Genomic DNA, 11,336 nt, shown 5'->3' with positions numbered 1-11,336 from the left:
TTTACATAACTGACCAAGAAATCAACACTTATTTCCAACGGAGGAGCTACGTACCTTGCCATGTGCTATATCTGACCTAAGACTCCAAATACACCAAATAAACAAAATAATCATGTCACGAACTTGCTCAAAACATCCAGATAAAACATGTAACAGTCACTCCTTGCCATTGTCTATCAGTTGGTCCGTCGCCAATAACGGCCAGAACTCATGCATGGCCTCCCAAAGGACCCTTGCATGGCCGCATGTAATTAAAGCCATTTGCGCATTGATCTTTGCGCATGGTAAATCACAGAGAAATGAAATCGGATAATACTTCTCCTTAGCCATTTGCGGTTTAGGTTGTATAAGATGCTTACATAACTTAGGTTCGATGAACATGATCCATCCATGTGTTTACCGCTGTACCCAGCGGACATGTGCTGAAATAGTCTGCACCCATTGACGCATTGTACTGCACTAGACTGAATACGGTCTTTGTTGGACCAATTCAGATGCAATAGGATAGCAAGGAAATGACAGCACCTCCCATAGTATTTGTTTTGTTTTCCTGCCAAGTTGCAGGTAAATTATGCAACCCGTGTACATATGTCACCGGGTGTCATTGTCTTGACAGCGCGGAATGAGCACATCCCTCCCCTCCCGCCCCCGTGGGAGCAAAAAAATGGGAGCACCAGCTCTTGTCGCCTTCGCAGGCGTCCTTTTAGGTCAGAGCACGACAAGAGCGCCCGTCGTCGTCGAAAGCGGCCCGCCATTAAAACCATTGTAAGCAAGCACCTTGTTTACGGTTTACCATTCAAATCTCTCGTCTTCGCCGTCGTCGTCCTCCTCCGAGAAAACAACACTCCAGGCCAGTCCAAGGCCGGGACATCAACCGGTGCCACAGTGACACGCCGTAGCATCTCGTTCACGGCGACCAACGCCGAGACATTAACCGGTGCCACAGTGACACGCCGTGATAGAATCTCGTCCACCGTAATAACCAACAAACTGCTAGAACGGCCATGGAACTTTTTTTAGGGTCACATGGCGGCGACTAGACGGAGCTTCGGTCCGTTCGCTGCGTGTAGCGAGCGGAGGGGGCATGGCAGGCGGGAGGTCGTCGGGGGGCGGCGCTGGCTGGCGCAGAGCACCACGGCGTGCGCATGGGCGCGATCCGGCCACGTGCGGGGCTCCGGCCGGTGCCCCCCGAACCACCGGCACCCGAGATGCCTTTGGCGAGCCGGTTCCTCCCGGCCGAAGGCAAAACGACCCGACGTCTCGTGCGTGCATGGGCTCCGTCCGGCCGTTCGTAGGTGGCCGTAACGTGGCGAGGGAATCCGAGAGCTTCCCCCCTAATGAAGCCTTGAATAAGCTTGTTTATTTAACGCCTAGATTGCCTAAACGATTCCCCGCTGCACATGCAGGCAAGGTGAAATCTACGGGCTTGCTGGGCTGGACGAGATAGATTTGTTGTTGCCACGGTTTTTTAGTCAAGAAAATGGTCGGGTACTAGGGCAAGCATGCTTTGTGTAGTTTAGCGTATGTTCACGGCCATCTGCGCAGGGTATGAGGCCAGGCAGGTCGCTCTAGAAGCATCGGCGGCATTGTTGCCGTATAACCGTATTTGTACATGTTACACGTACGAGTCTTTGTTTTCTTATGTATTATTACGACGGCAGCTGACAGGTGGGCCTTGCACGGCGTAAGGTGTACACCGGAGATCCACTGGCCAGGCAGCTTTCGTGGACAGAAAAATGGTGAAGTAAAACGCGCCAGTCCTTGTTGCTAGCCGTTGCCTCGTGTAAGTTTCCAAGAAACAGGCCTCGCGAATGAAACCCCCGGCTGTGTGGCCGAAAGAGAAGATCTTTATTTTCTTTATTACTTCATTCACTCACGGCGTAAGGTATGTGTGGAACTTTATCGCTCATGTTGAGCACACTGCTTCTTTGCTTTTCTTGCTGAAGCAAACGTCTAATTAATAACAATTCGTTCGTTCACGGCCATCATTTATTCAGTAAGAATTGGAAGGCATCATTTGTTTTCTCTCTGAACTTTCCAGAGTATACCTGCGCCCTGCTCCACCAAGAGCCAACAGGGCCGTTGGCTGGTCCTCTGCCTCCGCTCTATGCACACAGTAGCGGGCAACGGCCTCCCGTATTTTTCATTTTGTTTTCTCCAAAAAACAGGAACGGCCTTAAATTCCTGCAGTACAGAACGGCGATTGTGTTCGTGGGCCAAACCGGATAAAATTCAGTTTTAAATCTTAATATTGCGTCCACTGTTATGAGCGGAGGCATCCGTGGAAGCATGGAACAATCGGAAAGAACACAGCAGGATGAGAAAACTGAGAGAGCTTTTGTTAGGCCTCTCACTTTTTTTCATATCGACAGGCTATGGTACACCTTACGCGACACAAGAACAAAAAACCAGCGATAATTCACACGCAAAATTTAACTCTTAGTCTCCATCTTCGGAGATCAAAAGGATGAGAACCCATCCCTGCGGTTCAGAGACAGCATAAGATGCAGCAGGTTTGCCGCCTGCTGCTGGCGGTGGTCGTCCCGTCGAACCGGCGATCCAAGCTTCCCTCAGCTGGATCTAGACTGCCCAACTCATCATCGAGCTTTTGTTCATCAACTGCTGCTGAAAATCCTACGTTCGGCTTGGTCGCCGGAGAGCAGCTACCACGCCCAGACCGGGATCCTCGGGGTGCTCTGCTTCTGCTGCTGTCTCTGCCGCTGCTCCTCCGCCCTCCCCGTCTGACTCGACCGCTTCTCCCTCGCCTCGTCGATCTCGATCTGCTCCTGCCTGCACTCCTCGCTACAGAAGGGCGTGTCACCTCTGCAACACAAAGAAACCAAGCCACCATCAGAGACAATTCTTGGGCAGAGGTCACAAAAAGGAGAGATCAGGGCCGGTAGGACAGTGGTAGCGTGTATTCACCTGTACATGAAGATGTCTTTGTTCCCGGCGAGGAGCTTCCGGCAGCTGAAGCAGATGTCCAGGTAGTGGTGGTGGCCGAGGAGCTGGTCGGCGTCGTCGCAGGGGTCGCAGAAGAGGCGGCCGGGCCCGGCCTTCCTCGGCGGGGACGCCGGCTTGATGGGAGAGACGGAATGGCTGAGGCAGCCGGCCTCGAGGTCACCGTAGATTTCCATGGAGATCGACGGACTAGTTTCTTGTGCAAACTGGTAATGCTTCTCTTTCTTTTCAGCTAGGAATGGCTGAACGGAGAGGGGGAGGAGAGTAGAGAAGCCAGAGACCCCCTTATATCAGGGAGGGTGGGATACCTTTTCACTTTGGCCCTCTGTGGCGGATGAAATTAAGTTTAGGACGCAAGATGTGGAGCAAGGTTCTCCTGGTGCATTTCCCATTTCTTGGATGTTTGTTTGCTAAACTTTCAGACTTTGTAGTTGGGCGAGATAAACAATAAAATGGGCGTTTCCCAGCCCTTAGAAAAAAGTTTGCGTTTCCCGGAAGATAAAGAAACGATGGCGTTGTTATTTTTGTATGATTGGCTAGTCATGAGACAGTTTCAACATTATAAACTATAAAAATGATTCTCTATATGTTCAAGAAAATGTCTTTTGTAAACTAGTTTTTACAAGACTGGTTTGTATAGGTATCAGGTACACTGTTTTATAATTTTAGTACACTTTAAAATGCCTTCTGTAAGTATTGTAAAAAATGTTGGTGTTTAAATGTCTAAAAACACGGACGTTCTTATTCCGAGCGGCACAACGGTCATGTATGCTAGTACATGGTTCTGAGTTTTGGGCTTCGCCCATCGAACGTTTCTCGCATCATGCGGTTACGACAACAATCAAAGTTTGAGATGTTCCCCACATGTGCTTAACCTACCCATGTAGTATCATTGACTAAGCACCATCGAACAAGGGTATTTTGGTCTTTATACCCCGTCGTTAACCGTTGCATGTTAACCTTAATAATTGTGCTTCCATTGGCACACAATAACACATAATCCTAGGTGCCAAATTACACGTTCGGTGAACACAAGTGGCACGCAAGATACTATTTCCTTGAGAAAATCCCCCCCAGCTGCAAAAGACTTTTTCTTTTGGACCCACATAGCACATACGTCCACTAGCACAAACCCTTCTTCCTCTAGAAGACGGCCTAGGCACATACACTAGTGACCAAGTTGCAAAGCCGCAAGCTGGCTTGCTAATCAGGTTGCTGATCGAACGGCCAAATCAAAACCGGGGCGCGTGGTGGTGGAGCCGTGGGGGTGGTCCATGCCCGCACTACTAACCTACACTACTCGAGCGAGCAGAATCATGAGTCAGCTCTCAGCTGTGTCGACCAACCGTCCGATATTTATTCATTTCCCCGCTTCTTCCTTTTTTCCGGCCATCCCGTTGATCTTCTCCGGTAGGAGTACCTTTGTAACATGTCACGTCCGATTATTCGAGGGATTAGTAAAACAACTCCGGTTTTGTGGTTCCGCGGCTGGCTCGCTCCATGGATCTCTCCAACTAATATAAACTAGACTGAGCTGGTCTATGGCAAAACATGGGCGCAGTGGAGGCTGCCTGATTCGACGACAATCCTCCTACTCGGCTTGAGACCACGAGGGGCCTGCAAACTGCGATGAGAAGCTCAGTTTTACTCTAAAGAAACAAAGCACATCTGTGATCTGTGAGGCCTGCCCATCGCTCTCCACATACTATCTTGTAGTCTTCGTCGACTAGGATGATGTATCGCGTGCAGTGTGTTGTTGCTGGCGTGTGCCACTTTTAAGCGTGCCATGCAACTTGGGGGCTAAAGTGTGCGCTAAAGCGATTAGTTGATGCATGATTCCATCAGAATATCTAGCGTTGCTACAAGATAGGTACGTAGCACCGAGTGATGACTAGTACTGAACAACAACAACTCAGCAGATAGGAAAACAAATTGCATTATTGCTTCTAAGATGGGATATTTTGCGTACTCCTTTTGTTAAAAACATAGGATATTTTGGTTTTGGATATGTCAACAGCACGAGTTTGCATGGCTTTAAACATGAGATATTTCTGCATGCACTCTTGGGTTAGACGCATGAGATATTTGTGAGTAGCTTTTCACATGAGATATTTTGCATATACGCTTCGTTAGAAACATGAGAAATACAAAGTAAATTTGGCTTTGGGTTATGCATTTGGCGTTTGAGATTTAACTAAATTATTGACCATAGAAGACAACACATGAAGAATTAGATCCCGGAGAAAAGAAAGAATTTATGTTTGGATGTAGATATGGGGCTCGAGGAATTAAAATGAGGTCAATACCAAATGAGTCGAGAAATGGGTTGAACAATTACAACGTGCAGTCTACTATCTCCTCTCCTCCCATCGCCGCCGCCGCGTAACGCCGCTGGGCTAAGCCCGAGGGCAGATGGCGACGGCGAGGGGTATCTCCTTCTCTCCCACGGCTTGGGGAGGGGTGGGGCCACCAAAGTGTGGAGGCGCGGTTGGCCGGGTCCTGTGGAGCGACGGCGGCGGGCGGCTCTCTGGCTGGCCGGATCTCAGATTGGCGGCGGCACAGAGGGTCTGGTGGATGGATCGGCTGTATGTGTGGTCTGGCCTTCGGCCAGATCTGATTTGGCCGGTGCAGCCTGCTCCATGCGCGGTGGCAGTGATTGGTGGCGGTCCCGTGCACACGAGGCTGGATGGAGGTTCCTCAAGCGGATTCGGGTTAAAACCCTACTCGTGGCTTGTTGCCAAGGCCGGCGATGGCAGCGTTTTCTATGGCGTCTCCTTCTTGAAGGCATCACCGTGGACATGCTCTAGACCCCTGTCCGCCATCTCCAGGGGAAACCCTAGATCGGTCAATCGGATGACAGCGGCGCTCTTGTATCGTATCCCTCTTGGGGCGTCATTCTTGGAGGTATGCATAGGCGCGAGGGACCAGTGGATGGCATCTGCAGTGGAGCGGTGTTCCATGTGGCGCATCAACGACGTGGAGTCTCGGTGGCATGGCGCGACAGGGCCTCAACAACGGATGTGTGATGATGGGCACACATAGGAAGGAGGTGTTGTCTGGCGCCGTGGTGGCGTCGACAACAGGCCTGGCAAGGTCTATGCGTCAGTATCTGCTCCAGAGATGGATCGATGGAACACGGCGACGACGATCTATGACAGCGCGTCGGACCGGTTTCTGCCCCAGACCTGGAATGTGGCTTGGCTGGGGCTTCCGGCTTTAGATGTTTGGCTTAGGTGAGAGGTCTGGGTATTCTGCTCACACTTTCTGCACCCTTCATTAATGGATAGGAGTAGCAACAGATGTTGCCAAGATGGCGGCTTCAGACATACTGATGTATTACTTTGTAAGGTCTTTATGAATAATTAATAAAGTGGATGCATGTATCTCCCAGATGCAGAGGCCGGGGGTCATATTCCTTCTAAAAAAAGTTCAAGTTTTGTTGTCTGATGGCGAGTAAACTCGGAATTTGAATCCGAGCCAATTAATTTATATTTGTTGTTTGGTTGCCTTGTTCTGCACTAGTAGAAAAAGGGCCATTTGTCCCGGTTTTCGAACTGGGACTAAAGGGTCGTTACTAAAACCCTAGGCCTTTAGTCCCGGTTCTTACATGAACCGGGACAGATGGGCCTCCACGTGGCCAGTGCGGCAAGCCCAGGCAGGAGGCCCTTTGGTCCCGGTTGGTGGCACCAACCGGGACCAATAGGCATCCACGCGTCAGTTGTTCAGGGGCTAGGGTTTTTGTTTTTTTTGAAGGGGGGGGGGATTTGGGGGTTTTGTATGGTTAATCAAGGTGTTTCATATATTGTGTTAGGTAGCTAATTAATTAATAGAGAAAAGTGTCCTCTCTTATCTCCGTGCTTGGTCGACGCTACGTACTACACGTATAGAGAGCACTCGACACGCTAGCTAGTAAGCAAAAATGAAGGAAACAGAATATCGTCATGAACATATGCATACAGAGAGAAGTGATATCGACCTCTCCTTCTCCGAGAGATTGGTCGAACAATAAGTTTTCATATATCTATCCGACGCTACTGACTACATATATACAATATAAGATCTCTTACAATATAATCCCCTAATTGTATATGAACACAGGGTCCACATAGTATTCTCCGTCTTTATCGATCACGTGGTCAAGAAAGAATGCCGCCAATTCCTCTTGAATTCCTCGCATACGATCTGGTGCTAGGAGTTCATCCCGCATCCGAAACATCTAGTTTGAAGAAGGGGGTCAATACATATATATGAATGGATGAAACTCAACACAAAAGATGGTAATAAAGTAAAATTCTGAATATTATTGCTTACGCACTTCATATTGTTTTTAGTATAGCCCCGCTCACAGGTTGTGTGGCGGATGGACTCGCAAACGTAGTATCCACAATAATTATTCCCAGCTTCCTGCGACAACCACTTTACAAGAAATAGAGGTCAATCAAACTGATAAGAAAGCATGCTAAATGGTATTGATGAAGCTAGCACTTGAATCACTAGGAGATGCGCAGAACATGCTAGTAGTACTTACTTTCGGGTGTTTAAATTCCAGCATCTTCGGCAGTTCCGGAGCTTTTGAGGTGAATCACTAGGAGATGCGCGGAACAAAGTTGCCGATATGGTGCGATAATGATAAATTTAACTTACTTCTCGAGAATTTGAGTCATGTCCGCATACTCCTTGGAATCTTTTCATCTCGAGTCTAAGACGGTTACTAATCCCTGCTCGAGCTTAATCTCTAGGAGAATATAGTGGAACCTGCGCACGCATGCATAACTCATCAATTACATTACTATAACCTCGACTAATAAGGGAAACCGAATATGCACAAGAAAGTAACACTCACTTGAAGTTGTAAGGAAAGAGTATTATAGCTTTGTTTCGATTTAATACCAACGATCGTAGCAAGTTGGCCTTGGTATCTTTTTTCTGAAATTCAACCGAATATGCATCTATGATATTTGGGTTAATGAACCCAATATCACCGATTTGTCTTTTCTTCAATTCGGCGATCTTCAATCTGCATAATATAGTGACAATAATTATAAATACATGCAATGAAAGAGATGATCTATATATAGAGATTTAATGACAGAAGTAGTACTTACAGACAGTAGCAAGTGACCGTTAATTTATCGAGGGCCCTCTGATGGAAAAACGGGAAGAACTCCTCAAATGGAACATTCAACAGATCAGTTCCAATGAGGTCATGCTCCTCTTTAACTCTCAACGTCAAAGTATTCGTCCCCCCAGACTCTCTGCAGGTTTTCATGTACCAATCATGGAATCTTCGCATCATCGTTGTTAGAGACCTTTCATCTTTGACGAGAGGCTTCCCGTACTTGTATCTGTGTTCGTCCACCTCCAAGAATTCATAATGTACATCGTCGGGCAGGTAATCTTCAAGATTGTTATAACCAGGCACCATCCTCGAATCGTTAGCGACGATATCGTTAGACACCTTGAGCGGGGGGAACGATTGGTTCCCTTGTTCGCCGAGCTGGGCAATTTTTTTCCCAGCTCGTCGTTCCGCTAACCTTTGATCACTCACAGTACTTCCAGACTGCTCCGCTCCGATAAATGACCATTGAATAATGCGCTCATAGTTGCCTTTCGGCGGGGACTTTGGTGGTTTCTTCAGGGCTTCCACAGTGCGCTTCGCTTCCACTGGATATATCTTCTCCTCCGGAGGTGGATGTTTCTTTGCTTTCACCCCTTCAAAGAAGTTCCTCACTTCGTCTCGCACGATCTTCTCGTTTTCCTCCGGGGTCCTCTCGTATGGTAACTTCTCTGGAGTCTTCAGAAAAGGACCGAATCTGTATTGCCTCCCGCCTCTGGATGTACTGCTAGACGCCGGAGCGGACAGAGCGACTGCGACTGTCTTCTTTCCTTGCTTATGAGGAGGAGGACTATGAAGCGCCAGAGCAGCCGGAGCGGCGCCGGGTCTCTTCCGCCCTTGCTGACGAGGCGGAGAAGGAGTAGGCTGGCTGCTCGGGCGCGCCGGTGCAGGTGGGGAAGGAGGCAGAGTGCCGTCACGTGCCGGAGAAGGAGGCTGAGTGCCCTGATCACTCGTTGGAGTAGGAGGCGGAGTACCCTGACTCGTCGTCGTCGGAGGAGGAGGCAGAGGCGTCCAGTTCAGAAGGTTGATGAGCTCCTTCAGCCATAGACATGGAGTCTTTAGAGAAGAACCTATCCGAGTCTCCCCTTCACGGGTAGGGTGGTCAAACTCGAGGTCCTCAATTCCGCCCGTTATTTCATCCACCATCACCCTAGCATATCCTTCTGGAATCGGCCGACAGTGAAAAGTTGCGCCAGGTTCAGGAGGTGCAATAGAGCCAACATCCGCCTAGACTTTCAAATTCTTCCATTGCGTCATAAGGTGGCAATTTTGAGACTCCGTGATTAAGTCCATGGGGTAGCTAGCAGGAGCCGTGAAGACAGGCTCCAGCTGCCGCAACTCGGTGGAAGCCACACTGCTTCTCCGCTGAGATGGTGGGGTAGCTTCGGGGGAAGCTTCGGCGGTTTGCTTGTTGTGATCTGCTTCTCGTTGTTCTATCGCTTGTACCCTCGCGTGCAGCGCCTGAATTTGGATCTGCTCCACTTTCTTCCTCCTCTCCTGGCATTTGTAACCGTCTGCGTCCAAAAACCCAGCCTTCCATGAAACATAGTCTGGCGTGCCTCGTGTCCGTCCAGGGTGCTCAGGATTCCCGAGGGCCATTGTGAGCTCGTCGTTATGTCTGTCTGGAACGAACGTCCCTTGCTGCGCTGCCTCGATATACTCCTGAAGCCTCGTGACGGGTATTCTTAGTTGCTCGTCCGTCCAAACGCACTTCCCTGATACAGGGTCCAAGGATCCACCAACCCCGAAGAACCAAGTCCGGCCACGGTCTGGCCAGTTCCTCGTCTCTGGTTCGACCCCTTTATCAATCAGGTCATTCTCAGCCATGGCCCACAACAGCCGGGCTTTGAGGTAGCCACCTGACCCCGTGCGATGGTGATGCTTATTCTTTGCAGCATTTTTCTTGTTTGTCACTGACATCTTACTCTTGTCCGATGTCTTGTGGGCCACAAATGCGGGCCAGTGATCTCTGATCTTCTCATACCGGCCGGTGAATTCTGGTGTCTTGTCTTTGTCGACAAACGATGTTTTTAGCTCATTCGTACACCTCTTTAATAGTTCTGCCATCTTCTTAAGAGCATGAGACTTGATCAATTGCTCTTTAACTACCTTCTCCGGATCCTCCTCTGCCGGTAGGGTGAAATTTGCCTTCAGCACGGTCCAAAGATCATCTTTCTGCATATCAGAGACATAAGACTGAAGGAAATATGCCCTAGAGGCAATAATAAAGTTATTATTTATTTCCTTATTTCATGATAAATGTTTATTATTCATGCTAGAATTGTATTAACCGGAAACATAATACATGTGTGAATACATAGACAAATAGAGTGTCACTAGTATGCCTCTACTTGACTAGCTCATTAATCAAAGATGGTTAAGTTTCCTAACCATAGACATGAGTTGTCATTTGATTAACGGGATCACATCATTAGGAGAATGATGTGATTGACTTGACCCATTCCGTTAGCTTAGCACTTGATCGTTTAGTTTACTTATATTGCTTTCTTCATGACTCATACATGTTCCTATGACTATGAGGTTATCCAACTCCCGGTTACCGGAGGAACACTTTGTGTGCTATCAAATGTCACAACATAACTGGGTGATTATAAAGCTGCTCTACAGGTGTTTCCGATGGTACTTGTTGAGTTGGCATAGATCAAGATTAGGATTTGTCTCTCCTATTGTCGGAGAAGTATCTCTGGGCCCTCTTGGTAATACACATCACTATCAGCCTTTAAGCATGATAACTAATGAGTTAGTTACGTGATGATGTATTACGGAACGAGTAAAGAGACTTGCCGGTAACAAGATTGAACTAGGTATTGGGATACGACGATCAAATCTCGGGCAAGTAACATACCGATGACAAAGAGAACAACGTATAGTGTTGTGCGGTTTGACCGATAAAGATCTTCGTAGATGTAACACCCAGGTTGTAATTTACCTTATTTGTACTCCAACTCTTGCCGTTTCCGGCACTAAGTTATTCTATTTCCTCGTTGTTGGGTTTTTTTCTTCGTGTGCTTTGTCTTTGTCATGCATCTCATATCATGTCATCATGTGCATTGCATTTTCATACGTGTTCATCTCATGCATTCGAGCATTTTCCCCGTTGTCCGTTTTGCATTCCGGCGCTCCTATGTCCTCCGGTGTCCCTTTCTACCTCTTTTCGTGTGCAGGTGTCAAACGTTTTCGGATTAGACCGAGACTTGTCATGCGGCATTGGTTCACTACCGGTAGACCGCCTGTCAAG

General features: G+C 48.3%; 1 protein-coding gene across 1 annotated transcript; it reads right to left on the bottom strand.

The window, feature by feature from the left end:
* Nucleotides 1–2,318: 2,318 nt before the first annotated feature.
* On the bottom strand, nucleotides 2,319–3,229 carry LOC125537837 (FCS-Like Zinc finger 13). The gene is made up of 2 exons (XM_048701153.2): nucleotides 2,926–3,229; nucleotides 2,319–2,823 (listed from the first exon to the last, which is right to left on the bottom strand). Exons 1-2 carry the CDS (start codon nucleotides 3,135–3,137, stop codon nucleotides 2,664–2,666), a joined length of 372 nt encoding a protein of 123 aa, XP_048557110.2. The 5' UTR covers nucleotides 3,138–3,229; the 3' UTR covers nucleotides 2,319–2,663.
* Between the last annotated feature and the right edge of the window lie 8,107 nt (nucleotides 3,230–11,336).

Source organism: Triticum urartu, chromosome 2A (assembly GCF_056163025.1).
Source record: "Triticum urartu cultivar PI428250 chromosome 2A, HENAU_Tu73, whole genome shotgun sequence".
NCBI lineage: Eukaryota > Viridiplantae > Streptophyta > Magnoliopsida > Poales > Poaceae > Triticum > Triticum urartu.
The sequence above is the reverse complement of the archived record's forward strand: the minus strand, read 5'-3'. Positions and strand labels throughout refer to the sequence as shown.

Coding starts and splice junctions, on each gene's coding strand:
- LOC125537837 (XM_048701153.2), bottom strand. CDS start 3,137: ATGGAAATCTACGGTGACCTCGAGGCCGGCTGCCTCAGCCATTCCGTC. Junction 2,824..2,925: donor AAAGACATCTTCATGTACAG/GTGAATACACGC, acceptor TTTGTGTTGCAG/AGGTGACACGCCCTTCTGTA.